At 41.8% G+C, this 22,500-nt stretch overlaps 1 protein-coding gene and 1 long non-coding RNA gene across 7 annotated transcripts in view; one reads left to right on the top strand and one right to left on the bottom strand.

The window, feature by feature from the left end:
• The window catches only part of LOC132465635 (uncharacterized), a 1,259-nt gene extending 340 nt beyond the window's left edge, over positions 1-919 (top strand). The window contains exons 2-5 of one of the 2 annotated variants that reach the window (XR_009527648.1): positions 1-381; positions 500-535; positions 669-737; positions 869-919. The exon at positions 1-381 is cut by the window's left edge and continues 116 nt beyond it. This is a non-coding gene — a long non-coding RNA (uncharacterized LOC132465635). The remainder of the gene's footprint in view (positions 382-499; positions 536-668; positions 738-868) is intronic. The other variant, XR_009527647.1, reaches the window with a different exon arrangement.
• An 11,750-nt stretch (positions 920-12,669) lies between these two features.
• On the bottom strand, positions 12,670-22,198 carry LOC132465632 (uncharacterized). Of its 5 annotated transcripts, XM_060062323.1 has the most exons (7): positions 21,962-22,198; positions 21,697-21,816; positions 21,464-21,538; positions 21,113-21,250; positions 20,697-20,762; positions 20,430-20,492; positions 12,670-20,198 (listed from the first exon to the last, which is right to left on the bottom strand). In XM_060062323.1, exons 2-7 carry the CDS (start codon positions 21,697-21,699, stop codon positions 12,900-12,902), a joined length of 7,644 nt encoding a protein of 2,547 aa, XP_059918306.1. In that variant the 5' UTR covers positions 21,700-21,816; positions 21,962-22,198; the 3' UTR covers positions 12,670-12,899. The 5 variants fall into 5 exon arrangements, with proteins under 5 accessions (XP_059918306.1, XP_059918303.1, XP_059918305.1 ...); XM_060062320.1 differs by lacking the exons at positions 21,697-21,816; positions 21,962-22,198 and having other exon boundaries at positions 21,464-21,557; XM_060062322.1 differs by lacking the exons at positions 21,697-21,816; positions 21,962-22,198 and having other exon boundaries at positions 20,430-20,489; positions 21,464-21,557.
• Between the last annotated feature and the right edge of the window lie 302 nt (positions 22,199-22,500).

Genomic DNA, 22,500 nt, shown 5'->3' with positions numbered 1-22,500 from the left:
AAGCAGCTTGAGTACCTGCGGAGGGAGGTCAAACGACTTGGACAGGATCTCAGGACATCCCAGGCCAGCTTGTCTGCCACACAAAACGGTAAAAATGAATGCAGATTACCAACCAAAACAACTTAATTACATGAAGGCCTTCAGCCAACTCCCAACTACAACCACACTCAGACATATTTATATTATGCCTATGTGTTTTAATTTGGTTGGAGATTTCAAGTCTTATGATTTTACCCATTAGACTATATTTACCAACTCATTTATTAACCTAGCTTACAAAATGTGCATCCCAATCCAAATGACGATTACAAACGGAATATTAACATGACTCTCATTCCTATCTAGAACTTGATGACCTCCACTGCACGAACGCCTCCCAAGGTATGACAATACTTAATATTGATAAACAGCCATAATTATATTATGGCTATGTGATTTAATTTGGTTAGAGATCAGTCCAAATGACTAATTAATAACATTTGTTTTAATTCCTATCTAGAACTGAACGACCTGGACTGCACGACCGCCTCCCAAGGTATGACAATACATGGTGTTAATATGAATTTGACATCAGATACTGATTCCTCCCAATATGGATTTGATTTGTCATGTATAACACCTATTAGCCAAATGTGAAAAATAATCAAAACAATCTTTCCTCCCATCAGATACTGATACCCCGCAATTGTGTTCAACCAGAGACAACGATGACATCATGGACGAGAACGGGAATGGAGGTACACCTTCTTCTTTTAAATGTCTGTCAGTGGTTATAAAAATCCATGCAGGCTTTATGTCCATGTAACTATGCTCATTTAAAAAAAAAAAAAATACGGAAAACTGATACTTTTCTCTTTACATTTTGCAGATCTACTACCAAGCCCCTGAAAACGGAAACAGAGGACAGTGTAAATAGAGTGATGTGTTAAGAGTGATGTGTTAAGCGTGAATAAAAAAGTAAAAACATTTCATATTGTTTATATTTATTTATTTACACAAAACGGAAACATAGGACAATGTAAATGGAGTGTAAATAGAGTGATGTGTTAAGCGTGAATAAAAAATGAAAAACATTTCATATTGTTTATTTATTACACTTCATTTACACAAATTGACATCCAGAGGTGTCAAAAGTATTCACATTCATTACTCAAAAACAATAGGGATCCAACCTGTTGGCTTGGACCCCTAATGATCCATTTCATAAGGACTTACCTTGACAACATAAACACATTATATAAAGCAAAACCCTATTTAGGTTCCACTTAAGAGTTCACGTTACAACCGTTCGCCGTTGCTCCATGTTTAAATCACAGTGCCTTGTTCGTGACCAGCCTCAAATTCACTAACTGAAATAGTGCCCCCTAGTGATCTTTTTATTTTACTCAGTATTAATAGGCCTATGGCTCTTCGCTTGAATTTTTGTATTTCTCTACTGATTGCTTCGACAATGCAACATTAAAAGTTACTAACAGCGACTTCACACAGAGGCTCTGGCTTGGGGCCCCCCACCGCCCTTGGGCCCCTGGGCGTGTGCCCGTGCGGTAATCCACCCTTGCCTGTAAACAATGCAACGTGTGCGAACTCCTGTACCCGTCTGTCTGTGAGAGTTACAGGCCCAGTAAGAGCCAAAATAAGATTTGGGGAACTATGAAGACTGGGACCCAAAGGTATGACCTTAACAGAGGTCATACCTTTATGTCTAATTTACCTCAATAGACATAATGAAAAGCTACATGTGTGAAGCACATTAAGTTACACCAATCACAGGAGCACTAACAACAGTCTTTTTATTCAACAAAACAATTAAAAAATAACAACTACAAAAAATAGATTGTAAATTATTAGCATAAAAGATAAATCAATAAAGAGTAGAACAAACAAAGTCTCAACGGGGGGGGGGAACACACTGACGCCTTCCTCAGTGAGGTGGACGCCACTCTCGCTTCACGCTCTGTCGCCCGACATCGCAGTCGCCGCCGCCATAGCTGCCAAGCGCCGCCATTATGCTGCATCATCAGACTACATTGGAGTCGTGTGGCGCAGGCGTCACGGGGAGGGGGGACAGGGAGGGGGAGAGGTGTTTGACTCAAAAGAGGCAAACACCTTCAGGTTTCTCCTGTCCATCATCTCCACACAGAACAGTTCATAGTCAGTATGTAATCTGAATGAGAATTGGAATGGTTTCCACGTTTCTTCCTCAACCCCGCCGTCATGGGATTTGCGCTGTGTTGGGGATTTGCGCTGTGTTGATGCTGCCATCTGCTCCCAACATTCCATCCCAATGACCTCTGGGAGAGAAACACTGTCCTTGAAGGACTGTAACTAGCACCATGCTGCTGCCTGAATTGTGTCCTTCATCGTCCTTAAAGAAGAAAGAAAAATTGTACTTGACACTCTACTGTCCCAAAACCACAAAAGGGTACGCAAACAAAGCTTACTACTACTGATGAGTTTTCAGGGATAAAAAACACTATTCAACTAGTCATCAGACTATTTCATCTGGCTATACATACAACCTCCAGCATTACACACATATTACATTACATTACATAAAGAAAATGCTGATGCAAATGAGCCTGGCCTATGCCAAAAGATGCAAGTGACTCCAGTGAATCTGTGGATATAAAGGTTTTGACTGTGGGAGGTTCGGTGGTTCGGTGTGGGAGTTATAGCCCAAAACGCGTTTTCAGAACATTCCATTGGCAAATTAGGAGACATACAATGTCTTAGTTTTTTGGCGCCGCCTTGTGGCGAAATTTTCCAAAGACAATTTTCCTTTGCCAAATAACTCCCGCCCACATTAATAATTCTTGGCCATATTTTTTATATAGACTCCGGTTTGCCCCTTGATGGTTCCCTTATAGTTTGAAGAACATTCCTTTGGCCAATTAGAAGATATACAATTTCCTCGTTTATTGCGCCCCCTTAGGGCATAATTTTCCGTTTTTTTTTTCGAACGCCATTAAGGGTAGCGCTAACATGTGTCTAAGATTTGGACTCGATCCGATGTCTAATATCTTTTTTTTCTGGATTTTAGATTTTCGACTTAAAACGTAGCTAAGCGACAAATATTGAAAACGCTACCGTTTCGTCATCGATGGTCGGATCCAAAAAGTGTTCAAATACTTATTTTCGTGTGCGTCTGAAGATGTCTTGTGCAAAGTTTTGTGTCACTTGGTCAAGAAATGTGGGAGGAGTAGGGAAAAGGCGGTTTTGCGGTTTTCGCGATCTAGCGAAAAAAAATCATAGACGCAAATGGGCGTGGCCTATGCCAAAAGATGCAGCAGACTCCAGTGAATATGTGGGTACAAGTTTTTGACTGTGGGAGGTTCGGTGTGGGAGTTATAGCCCCAAACGCGTTTTCCCTTGGTATAGCGCCACCTAGTGACCGGCGTGTATGAATTTAGTTATCTGAGTAGCGGTGCCCGACCTGGATCTAGTGATGCTATTGGCGTGTTCGCACCATTTAAGGTTTGGGCTGTGGTACCACTTCTATGGCGGGAAGAATAATAACTAGAACTGCAAGCAGTTATGCAGGGGTCCAAGAAGTGTGCATTTCGCCGGCACAACGCGACAAGAAATGTGCATTTCGCCGGCACAACGCGAAGCATGCGTTCAAAACGCTACCCTGAACCTGTGGATACAAAGGATTTGACTGTGGTAGGAGTAGCGAGAAGTCAGTGTAGCGTTTTCGCGGCGAAATTTCGTAGAAGATATACAATTTCCTCGTTTATTTCGCCCCCTAATGGCGAACTTTTCCGAAATTTTTATCGAACGACATTAAGGTTAGCACCGACATGTGTGTACAATTTGGACTCGATCCGATGTCTACTTTTGGATTTTTTGGGATTTTTGATTTTCCACGTCTAATTTAGCTAATATGCCAATATTCAAAACGCTACCGTTTCGTCGTCGAAGGTCGGATCAAAAAAGTGTTCGAATTTTATTTTTTGTGTGCGTCTGACGATGTCGCCTGCAAAGTTTGGTGTTGATTGGTCAATAAATGTGGGAGGAGTAGGGAAACGTCTAATTTAGCTAATATGCCAATATTCAAAACGCTACCGTTTCGTCGTCGAAGGTCGGATCAAAAAAGTGTTCGAATTTTATTTTTTGTGTGCGTCTGACGATGTCGCCTGCAAAGTTTGGTGTTGATTGGTCAATAAATGTGGGAGGAGTAGGGAAAAATCAGTTTAGCGGTTTTCGCGATTAAGCGAAATATATTCATGGACGCAAATGGGCGTGGCCTAGGCCAAAAGATGCAGCAGACTCCAGTGCATCTGTGTGTACAAGTTTTTGGACTCTGGGAGGTTCGTGTGGGAGTTATAGCCCCAAACGCGATTTTCTAGTTATAGCGCCACCTAGTGGCCGGCATGTCTGGATTTTGTCGTCTGCGTAGTCTACACGGAACTGGATCTAGTCATGCAATTGGCGTGTGTGCACCATTTACGGTATGGGCTGTGGTACCACTTTCAAGGAGGTAAGTATAACAAGAAGTGTGCATTTCGCCGGCACAACGCGATGCATGTGTTCAAAACAAATGGGCACGGCGTGTGCCAAAAGTTGCAGCTGACTCCAGTGAATCTGTGGATATAAAGGTTTTGACTGTGGGAGGTTCGGTGTGGGAGTTATAGCCCAAAACGCGTTTTCAGAACATTCCATTGGCAAATTAAGAGACATACAATGTCTTAGTTTTTTGGCGCCGCCTTGTGGCGAAATTTCCGAAGACAATTTTCCTTTTCCAAATAACTCCCGCCCACATTAATAATTCTTGGCCATATTTGTTATATAGACTCGGGTTTGCCCCTTGATGGTTCCCTTATAGTTTGAAGAACATTCCTTTGGCCAATTAGAAGATATACAATTTCCTCGTTTATTGCCCCCCCCTAATGGCGAAATATTCCGAATTTTTTATCGAACGCCATTAAGGGTAGCGCTAACATGTGTCTAAGATTTGGACTCGATCCGACGTCTAATATCATTTTTTTCTGGATTTTAGATTTTCGACTTAAAACGTAGCTAAGCGACAAATATTCAAAACGCTACCGTTTCGTCGTCGAAGGTCGGATCAAAAAACTGTCTATTATTTCTTTGCGTGTGCGTCTGAAGATGCCGTGTGCAAAGTTTGGTGTCGATTGGTCAAGAAATGTGGGAGGAGTAGGGAAAAGACAGTTTTGCGGTTTTCGCGATTTAGCGAAAAATATTCATAGACGCAAATGGGCGTGGCCTAGGCCAAAAGATGCAGCAGACTCCAGTGCATATGTGGGTACAAGTTTTTGACTGTATGAGGTTCGGTGTGGGAGTTATAGCCCCAAACGCGTATTCCTTGGTATAGCGCCACCTAGTGACCGGCGTGTCTGGATTTTGTCGTCTGCGTAGTCCGAAGAGATCTGGATCTAGTCATGCAACTGGCGTGTCGGCACCATTTACGGTTTGGGCTGTGGAGTCACTTTTAAGGAGGTAAGAATAACTAGAACTGCAAGCAGTTATGCAGGGGTCCAAGAAGTGTGCATTTCGCCGGCACAACGCGACAAGAAATGTGCATTTCGCCGGCACAATGCGAAGCATGTGTTCAAAACGCTACCCTGAACCTGTGGATACAAAGGATTTGACTGTGGTAGGAGTAGCGAGAAGTCAGTGTAGCGTTTTCGCGGCGAAATTTTGTAGAAGATATACAATGTCCTTGTTTATTGCGCCCCCTAATGGCGAAATTTTCCGTCATTTTTATCGAACATCATTAAGGTTAGCACCGACATGTGTGTAGAATTTGGACTCGATCCAATGTCTAATTTTGGATTTTTTTTGGATTTTTAATTTTCCACATCTAATTTAGCTAATAAACAAATATTCAAAACTCTACCGTTTTGTCGTCGAAGGTCGGATCAAAAAACTGTCTATAATTTCTTTGCGTGTGCGTCTGACGATGCCGTGGGCAAAGTTTGGTGTTGATTGGTCAAGAAATGTGGGAGGAGTAGCGAAAATACAGTTTTGCGGTTTTCGCGATTTAGCGAAAAATATTCATAGACGCAAATGGGCGTGGCCTAGGCCAAAAGCTGCAGCAGACTCCAGTGCATCTGTGTGTACAAGTTTTTGGACTCTGGGAGGTTCGGTGTGGGAGTTATAGCCCCAAACGCGTATTCCTTGGTATAGCGCCACCTAGGGACCGGCGTGTCTGGATTTTGTTTTCTGAGTAGCGGTGCCGATTCTGGATCTAGTCATGTAATTGGCGCGTGTGCACCATTTACGGTTTGGGCTGTGGTTCCACTTTCAGGGGGAGGTAGAATAATAATCCTTACAAAAACAATAGGGATCCAACCTGTTGGCTTGGACCCCTAATAATAATCCTTACAAAAACAATAGGGATCCAACCTGTTGGCTTGGACCCCTAACTAGAACTGCAAGCAGTTATGCAGGGGTCCAAGAAGTGTGCATTTCGCCGGCACAACGCGACAAGAAATGTGCATTTCGCCGGAACAACGCGAAGCATGTGTTCAAAACGCTACCCTGAACCTGTGGATACAAAGGATTTGACTGTGGTAGGAGTAGCGAGAAGTCAGTGTAGCGTTTTCGCGGCGAAATTTTGTAGAAGATATACAATTTCCTCGTTTATTGCGCCCCCTAATGGCGAAATTTTCCGAAATTTTTATAGAACGACATTAAGGTTAGCACCGACATGTGTGTACAATTTGGACTCGATCCGATGTCTACTTTTGGATTTTTTGGGATTTTTTATTTTCCACGTCTAATTTAGCTAATAAACCAATATTCAAAACGCTACCGTTTTGTCGTCGAAGGTCGGATCAAAAAAGTGTCTAAGATTTCTTTGCGTGTGCGTCTGACGATGTCGTGTGCAAAGTTTGGTGTTGATTGGTCAAGAAATGTGGGAGGAGTAGCGAAAATACAGTTTTGCGGTTTTCGCGATTTAGCGAAAAATATTCATAGACGCAAATGGGCGTGGCCTAGGCCAAAAGATGCAGCAGACTCCAGTGCATCTGTGTGTACAAGTTTTTGGACTCTGGGAGGTTCGGTGTGGGAGTTATAGCCCCAAACGCGTATTCCTTGGTATAGCGCCACCTAGTGGCCGGCATGTCTGGATTTTGTCGTCTGCGTAGTGTTCACGGACCTGGATCTAGTCATGCGATTGGCATGTCGGCACCATTTACGGTTTGGGCTGTGGTACCACTTCTACGGAAGGAAGTATAAGAATAACTAGAACTGCAAGCAGTTATGCAGGGGTCCAAGAAGTGTGCATTTCGCCGGCACAACGCGACAAGAAATGTGCATTTCGCCGGCACAACGCGAAGCATGTGTTCAAAACGCTACCCTGAACCTGTGGATACAAAGGATTTGACTGTGGTAGGAGTAGCGAGAAGTCAGTGTAGCGTTTTCGCGGCAAAATTTTGTAGAAGATATACAATTTCCTTGTTTATTGCGCCCCCTAATGGCGAAATTTTCCGGATTTTTTATCGAACGTCATTAAGGTTAGCACCAACATGTGTGTAGAATTTGGACTCGATCCGGTCTAATTTGGGATTTTTTTTAATTTTTAATTTTCCACGTCTAATTTAGCTAATAAACAAATATTCAAAACTCTACCGTTTTGTCTTCGAAGGTCGGATCAAAAAACTGTCTATGATTTCTTTGCGTGTGCGTCTGAAGATACCGTGTGCAAAGTTTTGTGTCGATCGGTCAAGAAATGTGTGAGGAGTAGCGAAAAAACAGTTTTGCGGTTTTCGCGATTTGGCGAAAAATATTCATAGACGCAAATGGGCGTGGCCTAGGCCAAAAGATGCAGCAGACTCCAGTGCATCTGTGTGTACAAGTCTTTGGACTGTGGGAGGTTCGGTGTGGGAGTTATAGCCCCAAACGCGTATTCCTTGGTATAGCGCCACCTAGGGACCGGCATGTCTGGATTTTGTTATCTGAGTAGCGGTGCCGATTCTGGATCTAGTCATGTAATTGGCGAGTGTGCACCATTTACGGTTTGGGCTGTAGTCCCACTTTCACCGCGGGAAGTATAAGAAGAATCCTTACAAAAACAATAGGGATCCAACCTGTTGGCTTGGACCCCTAACTAGAACTGCAAGCAGTTATGCAGGGGTCCAAGAAGTGTGCATTTCGCCGGCACAACGCGAAGCATGTGTTCAAAAATTTAGAAACGGCGTATGCCAAAAGATGCAGCTGACTCCAGTGAATCTGTGGATATAAAGGCTTTGACTGTGGGAGGTTCGGTGTGGGAGTTATAGCCCAAAACGCGTTTTCAGAACATTCCATTGGCAAATTAAGAGACATACAATGTCTTAGTTTTTTGGCGCCGCCTTGTGGCGAAATTTCCGAAGACAATTTTCCTTTGCCAAATAACTCCCGCCCACATTAATAATTCTTGGCCATATTTTCTATATAGACTCGAGATTGCCCCTTGATGGTTTCCCTCGAGTTTGAACAACATTCCTTAGGCCAATTAGAAGATATACAATTTCCTCGTTTATTGCGCCCCCTAATGGCGAAATTTTCCAAATTTTTTATCGAACGTCTTTATGGTTAGCACCAACATCTGTGTAACATTTGGACTCGATCCGATGTGTAGTTTTGGATTTTTTCTGGATTTTGGATTTTTCACGTCTAATTTAGCTAATAAACCAATATTCAAAACGCTACCGTTTCGTCGTCGAAGGTCGGATCAAAAAAGTGTCCGAGGATTTCTTTGCGTGTGCGTCTGAAGATGTTGTGTGCAAAGTTTGGTGTTGATTGGTCAAGAAATGTGGGAGGAGTAGCGAAAAAACAGTTTTGCGGTTTTCGCGATTTTGCGAAAAATATTCATAGACGCAAATGGGCGTGGCCTATGCCAAAAGATGCAGCAGACTCCAGTGGATATGTGGGTACAAGTTTTTGAATGTGGGAGGTTCGGTGTGGGAGTTATAGCCCCAAACGCGTCTTTCCTTGGTATAGCGCCACCTAGTGGCCGGCGTGTCTGGATTTTGACGTCTGCCTAGAACTCAGGGACCTGGATCTAGTCATGCAATTGGCGTGTCGGCACCATTTACGGTTTGGGCTGTGGGCCCACTTCTAGGGGGGAATAATAATAAGAACTAGAACTGCAAGCAGTTATGCAGGGGTCCAAGAAGTGTGCATTTCGCCGGCACAACGCGACAAGAAATGTGCATTTCGCCGGCACAACGCGAAGCATGTGTTGAAAACGCTACCCTGAACCTGTGGATACAAAGGATTTGACTGTGGTAGGAGTAGCGAGAAGTCAGTGTAGCGTTTTCGCGGCGAGATTTTGTAGAAGAAATACAATTTCCTCGTTTATTGCGCCCCCTAATGGCGAAATTTTCCGATTTTTTTATCGTACGACAATAAGGTTATCTACAACATGTGTGTACAATTTGGACTCGTTCCGATGTCTAATTTTGGATTTCTTTGGATTTTTGATTTTCCACGTCTAATTTAGCTCATAAACCAATATTCAAAACGCTACCGTTTCGTCGTCGAAGGTCGGATCAAAAAACTGTATACGATTCCTTTTCGTGTGTGTCTGAAGATGTCGTGTGCAAAGTTTGGTGTTGATTGGGCGAGAAATGTGGGAGGAGTAGGGAAAAAACTGTTTTGCGGTTTTCGCGATTTAGCGAAAAATATTCATAGACGCAAATGGGCGTGGCCTAGGCCAAAAGATGCAGCAGACTCCAGTGCATCTGTGTGTACAAGTTTTTGGACTCTGGGAGGTTCGGTGTGGGAGTTATAGCCCAAAACGCGTTTTCAGAACATTCCATTGGCAAATTAAGAGACATACAATGTCTTAGTTTTTTGGCGCCGCCTTGTGGCGAAATTTCCGAAGACAATTTTCCTTTGCCAAATAACTCCCGCCCACATTAATAATTCTTGGCCATATTTTCTATATAGACTCGAGATTGCCCCTTGATGGTTTCCCTCGAGTTTGAACAACATTCCTTAGGCCAATTAGAAGATATACAATTTCCTCGTTTATTGCGCCCCCTAATGGCGAAATTTTCCAAATTTTTTATCGAACGTCTTTATGGTTAGCACCAACATCTGTGTAACATTTGGACTCGATCCGATGTGTAGTTTTGGATTTTTTCTGGATTTTGGATTTTTCACGTCTAATTTAGCTAATAAACCAATATTCAAAACGCTACCGTTTCGTCGTCGAAGGTCGGATCAAAAAAGTCTCCGAGGATTTCTTTGCGTGTGCGTCTGAAGATGTTGTGTGCAAAGTTTGGTGTTGATTGGTCAAGAAATGTGGGAGGAGTAGCGAAAAAACAGTTTTGCGGTTTTCGCGATTTTGCGAAAAATATTCATAGACGCAAATGGGCGTGGCCTATGCCAAAAGATGCAGCAGACTCCAGTGGATATGTGGGTACAAGTTTTTGAATGTGGGAGGTTCGGTGTGGGAGTTATAGCCCCAAACGCGTCTTTCCTTGGTATAGCGCCACCTAGTGGCCGGCGTGTCTGGATTTTGTCGTCTGCCTAGAACTCAGGGACCTGGATCTAGTCATGCAATTGGCGTGTCGGCACCATTTACGGTTTGGGCTGTGGGCCCACTTCTAGGGGGGAATAATAATAAGAACTAGAACTGCAAGCAGTTATGCAGGGGTCCAAGAAGTGTGCATTTCGCCGGCACAACGCAACAAGAAATGTGCATTTCGCCGGCACAACGCGACAAGAAATATGCATTTCGCCGGCACAACGCGACAAGAAATGTGCGTTTCGCCGGCACAACGCGAAGCATGTGTTCAAAACGCTACCCTGAACGCTACCCTGAACCTGTGGATACAAAGGATTTGACTGTGGTAGGAGTAGCGAGAAGTCAGTGTTGCGTTTTCACAGCGAAATTTTGTAGAAGATATACAATTTCCTCGTTTATTGCGCCCCCTAATGGCGAAATTTTCCGATATTTTTTTCGAACGTCATTAAGGTTAGCACCGACATGTCTGTAAAATTTGGACTCGATCCGATATATAATTCTGGATTTCTTTGGATTTTTGATTTTTCACGTCTAATTTAGCTATTAAACAAATATTCAAAACTCTACCGTTTCGTCGTCGAAGGTCGGATCAAAAAACTGTCCGACGATTCCTTTGCGTGTGCGTCTGAAGATGTCGTGTGCAAAGTTGTGTGTCAATTGGTCAAGAAATGTGGGAGGAGTAGCGAAAAAACTGTTTTGCGGTTTTCGCGATTTAGCGAAAAATATTCATAGACGCAAATGGGCGTGGCCTAGGCCAAAAGATGCGGCAGACTCCAGTGCATCTGTAGGTATGACGTTTTGGACTGTGGGAGGTTCGGTGTGGGAGTTATAGCCCCAAACGTGATTTTCTTGTTATAGCGCCACCTAGTGGCCGGCATGTCTGGATTTTGTCGTCTGCCGTCACCTCACGGACCTGGATCTAGTCATGTAATTGGCTTGTGTGCACCATTAACGGTTTGGGCTGTGGTACCACTTCTACGGAAGGAAGTATAAGAAAAATCCTTACAAAAACAATAGGGATCCAACCTGTTGGCTTGGACCCCTAACTAGAACTGCAAGCAGTTATGCAGGGGTCCAAGAAGTGTGCATTTCGCCGGCACAACGCGAAGCATGTGTTCAAAACAAAGCATGTGTTCAAAACAAATGGGCTTGGCCTATGCCAAGAGATGCAGCTGACTCCAGTGAATCTGTGGATATAAAGGTTTTCACTGTGGGAGCTTCGGTGTGGGAGTTATAGCCCAAAATGCGTTTTCAGAACATTCCATTGGCCAGTTAGGAGATGTATTATTTCGTCGTTTATTTGCGCCCCCTTGTGGCGAAATTTTCCTTTGCCAAATAACTCCCGCCCACATTAATAATTCTTGGCCATATTTTTTATATAGACTCGGGTTTGCCCCTTGATGGTTCCCTTATAGTTTGAAGAACATTCCTTTGGCCAATTAGAAGATATACAATTTCCTCGTTTATTGCGCCCCCTTATGGCGAAATATTCCGATTATTTTACTGAACGCCAGTAGGGGTAGCATCGACATGTGTCAAAAATTTGGACTTGATCCGATGTGTAATTTTGGTATTTCTTAATTTTTTGGCGTTTCGATGTAAAACGTAGCTAATAAACATATATTCAAAACGCTACCGTTTCGTCGTCGAAGGTCGGATCAAAAAAGTGTTAAAGTATTTATTTTCGTGTGCGTCTTAAGGTGTTGTGTGCAAAGTTTTGTGTCAATTGGTCAAGAAATGTGGGAGGAGTTGGGAAAAGGCAGTTTAGCGGTTTTCGCCATTTTGCGGAAAAAAATTATAGACGCAAATGGGCGGGGCCTATGCCAAAAGATGCAGCAGACTCCAGTGAATATGTGGGTACAAGTTTTTGAATGTGGGAGGTTCGGTGTGGGAGTTATAGCCCCAAACGCGTCTTTCCTTGGTATAGCGCCACCTAGTGGCCGGCGTGTCTGGATTTTGTCGTCTGCCTAGAACTCAGGGACCTGGATCTAGTCATGCAATTGGCGTGTCGGCACCATTTACGGTTTGGGCTGTGGGCCCACTTCTAGGGGGGAATAATAATAATTAAAAATGGATAATATGTATTATTTATTAGAAAAAATTGAAAAAAAAAAGGTAAAAATTGATAATATTTATTATTGATTAGAAAAAATAGAAAAGACAAAGACAAAACATTTATATCATTGGGTAGTGCTAAAAAAAATAAACATATCTATGGCTTTCATTAGAGGGGCAAATCCATAAAAAAAATAATGGGGAGAAAATTCATGATTTATAAGAAAAAATAGAAAATGTAAAAAAATTAAAAATATATAATATGTAATATTTATTATTTATTTGAATAAATAGAAAAGACAGACAAAACATTTAAAATATTGGGTAGTGCTAAAACCTGCGAGCTAAACGAGCTAACCAGTTACAGAAGGAAATCTAAACAGAGGCACTCATGATCGGAGTAGTAGGTGGACAGAATTTGCACTTTGATATCAGTGGGACTAATGTCACGAATGTAAACGTGATCAATTGTTGTGTCGTTTTCTGTTGTTGGCGAAGAGACAATTTGGGTGTAACCTTGTTGTTGCATGAAATTTTCTGCAGATTTAGAAACAAGGGCATTGTCGTTGAAGTCACCCATAATTACCTTTCCTCCTGAAAGTTGGTTAAATTGTTGCATTACCAAAGCGAGATTTTGTTTGAATAAGGCGAGTTGATATGATGGCGGTTTGTACAGCACAATGAAATTGTAATTCAAAGGCTGAACATTAAACATGATGGCTTCCAAGTCACTGCACGGCATGTGTATAATGTTACAAGTGATGTGGTCTTTGTGATAGTAGCCCACACCACCGTGCCGTTTGTTGACCAAGTCTTGGAATTGGGTCATGTTATGGTAGGATTGGGACCGGAGTTTGTGATTAAAAGTCCAACCTGGCATTTCAATGGAACTGACTGATGTGCTTTGTTCCAGCCATGTTTCTGTCACGCAAATGATGTCAGCACTCAAGATTCTCTGGTCATGTTTAAGGTCTTCCATGTGTTGACATAGACCTTGAATGTTGTGGAGGCATATTTTGAGGGTTGAAGTTATTTCTGCTGGTGGAGTTGCAATGAATGGTTCCATTTTTTGCAGGGAAATGTCGATGTCTCGTTTCGAATAGAAGGCTTTGGCTGCGTAGTCTTGAATGATAAGGTTTTCCTCACACGTTACTCGGCTTAATGCTACATATGCTTGGCCAGCTGCAAATATCCTTTTAAGGGACACTACAGCTCTTTCTAAAGTTAAACCTTGAACTTTGTGTATGGTACAGGCCCATGCTAGGCGTAACGGGAATTGGCGTCTAGATCCACCAGTCATTACTTTGTCTTCCACAGCATCTATGGGTGTTGCTTGTTGAAATTGAGGCTCAAAGCATATAGACCTACTCCTCAGTTTCCTGCCGATTGTGTCATTGTCAAACTTAACCAAAATGGTTTTGGGAAACTGAACGTTCCCTTCAAAGGTGATTTTGCAAACGGTACCGAATACACCATTGACCAATCCATCTGACAGATCTATATTTTTGATGAGCATTACGCGAGCTGATGGACCAACGATTAACGTTCTGCTTAAACATGTCTGACTATCAAATTTTGGATTATTTTTTCTTGTTACTTGTCCTGTGGTAGGGTTTCTCTGAGTATCTTGAGCTTTAATTTGCACCAAATCCATACACGTCTTGTGTAACATGGCGATGTTATGGGTTGCCACTTCATCGTTTGTGGCGAAAATGTGAAGGTCCTGTGTCAGTTCCCCCTCGCCGGTCTCGCGTTGTCTTAGCAAGACTTCATCTCGCTGGTAAAGATTGTCTCCTTTTCGGTGTTTTCTAAGACGATTCAAGGTTTCAGCAAACTCTTTGTTTTTTTGTCGCATTATCTTGGTCAACTCAATGTGAGTGAAATGATTGTTCCACAGATCGGTCACCAATTGCTCGTGGTAAAGAGGTGTTCCCTTTACAGGGCCGAGCTGGAAGAAGTCACCAACTGCCATGATTGATACATTCCCAAACAATGCATAATCTCCTTGTTGCTTTATTTGTCGTAGTCTGCCATGGACATACGTCAGGATTTTATGATCAACCATACTCACCTCGTCCAAAATGAGTATTTGTAAGTCTTTCATGGTGGCTCTTAACGAATTGATTCTTTCATCTCCTAGAGGTTGATATGGCAGTTTGGCAGTGGTAGTAATAGCAAAGGTGCTGTGTATGGTGCTTCCGTTGATGTTATATGCTGCTACTCCTGTAGGAGCAGCTAGCAAAACATGAGTGTCGTCTGGATTAATGGACATTCTTGCAAAGAGTCTGCATGACTCGTAGTACACAGCTTTAATCAGGTGGGACTTTCCCGTGCCTGCTCCCCCTGAAATGAATACGCGAAACGGGTCTGGGTTTTTGCCATTGATTTTGTCAAGGCACCATGCGCGGATTTTGTAAAAAATTTGAGTCTGTTGTTCGTTTAACGTGCGCATAATGGACAGACCTTCAGCTCTTTGTATCGAGTGTGTGGGAAATTCTTTAGACAGCGTTGCCTTTGCGTCCGACTGCAAGTCCGGTATGGCTTCTCTTTCATTTGGATTTGTGTCGTTGTTGTTAGACATCTCCTCCTGACATTCTAATCGCTCCAACTCAGATTCAGGGCAAAGGTCTGCCCATGCCTCGTCGTGAGCCCCGCGGTGCCCTGCAACCTCTTGGCATCTGTCGAGCTCATCTGCATCTACTTCAAACAGGGATCTGTTGAAATCTACAACTTCCTTAACACTTTGCGTTGTATTGCTGCTGTTAGTGATGGAACCGGTCCTGTAAAACTGCTCATAACTGTTGTACGGTGGAGGTTTTAACTCATCTGTTGAATAATGAGGCAAAAACAATTGTAGCAAACTGTGGTAGTGTTTTTCTGGATATTTGGTTTGTGAGAAACGAGCGTATCTAGCAACAGCATCAGGTCCCCTAGTTCTCATCTTAACAAAGCCAGTGTTATTTTCCAGTTTAACAGAGCCCTGGCTGTGCTGCTCTTTCCCGTACAGAACTCTGTATTTTGAAGCAAATGTGGCTATACAAATATCACGGAAAATTGCGCCCTGGGGGCGGTTTTTGTAGCGGTCCGTTATGCTCGTCATCCATATCGAGTCTGTTGATGTGTCACCCTGTTCTGCTTTGCTTTGAATGACACTGAGAGGATAACTCATTCTGACGGTATTTTCACCAGTAGGGATAAATGTGACCAGTCTTGAGCATTCGTTGAGATGCATGTTTGTGACTCGATAAACACTTTCTTGAGCTGAGACCTCGCGATTGTGGAGAAAGACACTTCCCAACTTATTGAGTGTTTGTTTTGCATCTAAATTTCCATGTTTTTTCATTTCATTTTGAGTATGTTGTAACAATAAGCCCATGTCTTGTTCTGCTTTTGAGATGTAGGATATTATGTATACTACACAAGCAAAAGCATCGCAGACATATTGTATGTCCATGTTGGCATCCCAGCAACGCAAAAGGTCTTTGTTGTATTGATTAACGTAAACATCTGATGGGTTGCGTTTGTGTACAACCGCGTTTTTATTGGTTGTCAATCGGTAGGCATCTTCAAACATTTCCTGGGTGATGTTAATGGAAGCAAACAGCTGATCCACAGTGTCGAAGGTTAGGTCTGGACTTGAAAGAGCATGTTTGACCCTTGTCATGACACTTTTAGCCACCTCTTTTTCTTTTCGCATTTCTAATATAGAGACGTCTATCGGATCAGCGTCTGTTACCTCCTGGTTCTCGTCTGTTTTACTTCTACAAAGAAAGGTGTGGTTGCTTGGAGGACGTGGAAAGTTAAATCTGCATGTTGTGCCTTTTTTCCTACAACTCTTTGAATGCTTGGAGCTGTGTTTTTGAACGCTGGAAACAACTTCATGCAATGCGTCGGTTGCTGGCGGGAGTTCACAACTGATGTATTTATCAATAAATTGTGTGACTTCTTGGTCCGTGTTTTTGCCTATTTTCGGTGCATTTTCCACCCAGAACAGACAATGAGTATGGGGTGAGCCGCGTTGTTGGAATTCAACTCTAAAAAATGTCTCGATAACTTTACCAATGGGGTTAGCTGGTGACTTGATGACGTCATTTAGGAAAGTCTGAAACCTGTGTTGGAACATTCTTGCCGCGGTAACCGGATTAGTTTTGAGTAAATTGCACCTTTGTGACCAGTCCAGGTCGTTGACATTTCCCTGTATTTTCTGTAGTCTCATGAAAACATCGATGAGTTCAGTCCAGCGTAAATCAGCACATGAAAATGAACAGAACCAAGTAGGGACACCAAGCTGACGAACCATAGCAAATAGATTTTTCTGTACACCTTGCCAAAAAACTGGAGTCCCTCGGATCGGTTGAAGGAACTTGTAACCGAGATCGGTTTTTAAGACATTTTGTACATAGTCTTTGTTTGAAAGCATGGCGGAAGTTATAGCCAATGATTCCCCTGCATGGTAACCTTTTCTCAATGCTATGGACACCTTGGAAACAACCTGATTGACCTCAGATAAATATTGAGCATAGAAAATGTAGTCCAAGTTGCTGCTAAACCTCCCATCAGCATTTAGGATGCGTGTGTTGATGTATCTACTGAGAGTGAGCCTGTGGGGCCGTGCATCATGGAATGTACCCGTCCCTTTGGGGAAAAGAGTTGGGAAACATTTTGCTTCATTACCCTTATCTGTCAGCAGCCTAACAGGACTGTTGCCTTCAGCTGGAGCTATTGATAAAACACTTTCGAAATGCTGATCAAATATTTCTTGTGCGATATCAATAGGTTGCAAACATGTGTCCAAGAGTAACCCGTGTGTTTGAGTTTCATATATGTGGTCAGCTTCTTCATCATCCGACACCTGGTCTGATTGAGTTGTAATGTCACTGCTTTCAGGTGCAGATGGAGTGTCATTAACTGGGTTGCATTCTTTCAAAACAGAACATGCATCTTCTGGCAAGGGATTTTCCCATTCTGCGTTAAAGTCTATGTCCTTATACCATTTATTCATGTCCTTTAAACATGCTATCGCATTTTGGATTTTTTGAGTGTGCACATATTGATACTGATAATGCCCCTTATAAGTAAGTTTTCTTTTCAGTTTTATTCGGATCATTAAATCTTGATTTTCTAGCCTAGGGAGAACCGAAGTGACTACATCGCTGTTTGATGGAACGCAAGTCACCGGCCCATGGACAGAATTCTGAGAACCTCGTGGCAATGCCACAAGTCGCATAAAGGGAATATTCAATGCGCACAGGTGTTGTTCTAATGAGTTCAGTGTGCCTAATTCGTCAGGAATTGGATCCAATGCCATATTGTTCATAGCGCTCTCCTGGGGAACCTTACCACTGAGTATCTTGGAGTTGCAACTGAAACATATCCACAATTTCCCAGCAACTGTCTGTTTTAGTGTGCATGGCGTTAAACATGCAATATCACATTGATGGAGATATGTTGTAGTAATGCATTGTTCTGCAATTGCTGACACAGTTGAAGCCTTGGATTCATATGAAGTTATGTCACATAATCTAACTTGCTTTCGGAACAATAATCTGTGACATACACAACAAACATGTTCTGGTCCATGTTTGACCTCTTCTTGGAAGAGCTCAATTACAAAGTCAATATTGTGTTTGAAGAGGGTAAGATTAAGTCTCTTTTGACAGTTTCTTTCAATTACAGAGGGCTTATAAGCCGGATCTTCTCTGTATTTGATTACAATACTTTGTATTACCTGGTTACGATAGGCAGGATTGTTTGCGTATTTTTCGATACCGCTGTTTATCACTTGTTGTTTGAACGGTTCATTATTAGCATACTTTTCAATACTGCGGTTTTTTACTTGTTGTTTGAATGGTTCATTATTGGCATATTTTTCAATACTGCTTTTTTTTACTTGTTCTTTGTACGTTTCATTATTGGCATATTTTTCGATACTGCTATTTTTCCGATTTTTTTGATACTGTTCATCACAATTATATCTTTCTTGTGTTTTTAGCATTTTGCCTCGCCTATATTCTGTGTCTTCAGCATATGTTTTCTTTTTCCTTAGATCTTTTAATTTATCACTACATTTTTTACGTGGTGAAACCAGGTCTGCTTTGGACATTTTGTGCGACATTTCACAGAAGCTAGTTAAACTAAAGCATGTATGAGAGGTTTTTTCTTTGACACATGCAATTGGTTCATAATGACATTCATTGCAGTGATTCAGATATATAGCTTTTCGTGAAATCGGCTCAATGTTCGCCGTGAACGTAATCCATTTCTGTTGACTGTATGTGTAAATATCAACACAGAGCAAATCTGCAGAAGCTTGTATTTCCAACTCTGTTGCCCAAGATCCAACATATTTCATTTTTGAGTCCTGGAGATATTGCTCCACAGAAGCAAATTGCCGTCTTAGACAAGTAATGTAATGAAGTGGATAATTTGAGATGTGATTCACTACAGCCTTTCGAAAGGCCTTGTGATGTGACTCGCAACCACTCAATACAGACGAAAGAGAACGAAAGAAACAATTACCGTCACCTACAATGGATGTTGTTTTGCATGGTTCAGGCTGTCCCATATCGAAGGTTTGTACAACAACATTTTGATCTAAACTTGGTACGATATTCAGTTTGTTGCAGATGCTGTTTTTTTCCCTTAATGTCAATCCAGTAAATATTATAGTGGGGCTATCTGTTACAGAAATTAAACAGACATCTGATGCACCCTCTGTGTGAATTGGAGGATCACTGTCAATGTTTACAGTTGTGTCACATGTAGAAGTGTTTGCTACAGGCTGCACAGTTTCAAGGGAAAAAGACACGTTTACTGCAAGGGAATTTCTATCTGTTACCGAAAGGACACAGAGATCAGAGTCACTGTCAGTGTCCAAAGTACCGTCATGTGCCGAAGTGCTGGCTTCAGGCTGTGCCGTTAAAGCAGTAAATGGTGAGTTTACCTCAACAGCTTTCACACCAGTGACTTCAAACACCTTGTTTGGGATATCAAAAGCATGTGGATGATTTTGATATAAGGAATTGACAAGGTTCTTAATATGGTCATATAACTCATACACAGTAGCATAGTGCGCTACTATGCTGGTTCCATCCGGTGCAGCTGAACCCCAAGTACTACGAGAATGAGGATCGAAAACTGCAAAAGCAGTTTCGACCTTGAAAACGGCACAGACACTTCCTTGGATGTTGAGCAAGCATGTGTCTGTCTGCAGCAGTGTCTTCTGAATAGCCTCTTCTAAAGGCATGGCTATGTTATGCAAAGAAGCGTCATAATCATCCTTTTGATCAAGACTTCCAGTGAGTGTATCAAAATATTCCAAACTAAATAATTTATTGTTTAATTTGCAGTGTCTGGGTAACTCGGAAATGAAAATATGCCCACTGGTTTTGGCTGCACTGATTTCCTTATTTTCTAGCATAGATGTGTACAAGCCATTACCTTGTTTTAGAATATGATGAATGTTATTTTTTTTCCATTTGAGAACGCTATGGGTGGTGTGGGTCATAATCGCCGCTATGCCATTTGTAGCACACTGCTTACCTGCATTTTCCCCGAATATGTGGCTGCTCTGGTCAAACGATCCTTGAAGACACCCAGGGTTGTCATAAGTCACATGACTTGATGTAGCAGCTCTGGCAGGTGCAAAATCACAGGGTGCCTAAAAACACAACAGTAGTTCAATCAAAAAGGAGTGTAACCAATAGTTTATATCGAAATGAACAAGGAATTCATAAAAAGGCTAGGAATCAATCAGCTGTAGTTCATGGCTGTGTATAATGGGAAAACGGAATTGTACATGATATAAACATTACTTTAACTAATTTCCAAGATCTAATAAATGGCAGGAAAACTCACAAGGAACAGGGAATAACATGTTAAAAATAAGTACCTTCTGATTGCCAAGTGTTACATGAGGATCTTCAAGCTGGCCATTGTCCTCAGGCGGGCTCTGCTGAAATGACAATTCAGTGTTTTTAAAAGCATGTTGGTTCCCAGTAAGTAATTTGAAAATGTACATAGTATAGGCAAATTAGTCAGAACTGCACACTTACACAATAACAATGTTTTTAAAGAATAAACACATCAAAACAAAATGGGTCTCTTAAGCTGTGGCTTTTCCCGTTGGTATACAATTTTTCCACTAGTAATTACATACCTGCTGACTGCTCGCAGTGACCTCAGGTGCTGGTTCAAACAGCTCATGGTCCTCAATGTGTGTCATCTGCAATCACAAACATTACAAATGTTAAAAAAAAATTGGTTTACCCCTACATGCAAACTCATAAGCCATAGAAAAGGGGACATTTGGTGTATTGTGGTGAACAGAATTAAGGACAAAGAAAACTTTTATTTCAGTTCAGTTTAAATAATTAAAATGAACACAACAAGTTCATCAGCCAACCTTCTTGACATTTCCAATTCATAGTGTGTAGATATTACGAAGAACATGTTAAAAACAGTTAAACTATGTTGATTGTAATTATGAAGTAAAAATGTAAATGTTACTAGATACTGATCCTGGAACAGATTGATTGCTTATTTGCAAATACATTTTTATATTGTTGTCATTACCTTGGTTGAACATCCCAAGAAGCTGGTCTCATTGGCTGTTGGTTTATCAGCCTGGGCCATCACAACTTTTGGCCCCCAAGGTGTTGGCTCTTGTTTTCTCTGTCCAGAGACAACCCGAGCAGTTGGCTGGTTCACCTTCTACAATGAGGTAAGGGAGCAAAATTATCATGAGAGATACAATTGCATGAAAATTGAAAAGTGGGCAGCTCAAAGAACTTACTGCTAATGTAGTTTATTTAAAACAGTAACAAACATAGTGTTGTGCACGCCTGTATTTTGTGGCGCTACATACAAATTTAACAACAAAACCCAAATATTACAAGATGCTCTTTTTTTCCCCCATTCCTTTACCTCACAAAACTCTGTTTGAAGAAACGGCCACTCATCAACACACAGAGTCTGGTCATCCCCCTCCGGTTGAGCAAACTGTAATGACATAGTAAGAATTATATATATTACAATTGAGAAATGGAAACACAAAACTACACATTCTTAAAGGGAACTTAGAGAAAATATCAAAAGAATAGAGAACCGCACTCTATTCACTGAATGTGTGTAATCATCACATGTTGTATGCAAATTACCATGCTCGAAGGCACAAAGACGCTGCCCTCCAGAGTGGCTGGTACAGCAGCTTCTGGCACAGGTCGAGGGGGAGGTACCAGCTTCGAAGGTTTGACAATCCTTGCTGGAGTTTGAAGTGCCTGGAAAATAATTGTAAATCATTGGCAAAACAATACCTACACAGAGAATGTTGACTATCTCTTGTATTAAAGGCGAAATCAAAAAATAGTTGTTCCTGTGTTTCAACCAAAAAACAAGTACATATTTCAATGAGAAATTACCAACCTCAAGGCGGGCCTTCTTTCCTTTGGAGACCACAGCCGTGGTTCCATGTGCCACCTTCCGTTTCTATCATAATGGAAGAGAACGGAAATGATAACAGTTAATGAAATATAACACATTTGTTATCAATGCAACTATCTGTACCATACAATGTAAAGCTTGTCATATAGGATTACAGGCGCTATTAATATGTATGCACTCACAAACAGTTAATATTAAAATCACACAAATTACCTTTGAGCGATTCCCCAAGGGGACGTCAAGGTTGGATGGAACAATGCGATCCATTGCAGCCAACTTGTCAGTGCTAAACCGGATAGGGTTTAGCACGACAAAGCACTCCCTCAGGACCAGAGGAGGCACACAAACCTAGAAATAAAAAACAGAATTGAGCCATTGACCATTTGCCTTGTCTTATAGGAATAGCATTTAAATGAAACAACAAATGTACGCATCATGACGGTTTAATTTCCTATCAGCTATCATACCAATGTACAAACCTCATGAGGAAGGATCCGCACGGAAGACTGATCCCAGTCCTC

The sequence above is a fragment of the Gadus macrocephalus genome, chromosome 10, assembly GCF_031168955.1.
Source record: "Gadus macrocephalus chromosome 10, ASM3116895v1".
Taxonomy (NCBI): domain Eukaryota; kingdom Metazoa; phylum Chordata; class Actinopteri; order Gadiformes; family Gadidae; genus Gadus; species Gadus macrocephalus.
Note: the sequence above shows the minus strand (reverse complement) of the source record. Positions and strands in the feature narration are given on the sequence as shown.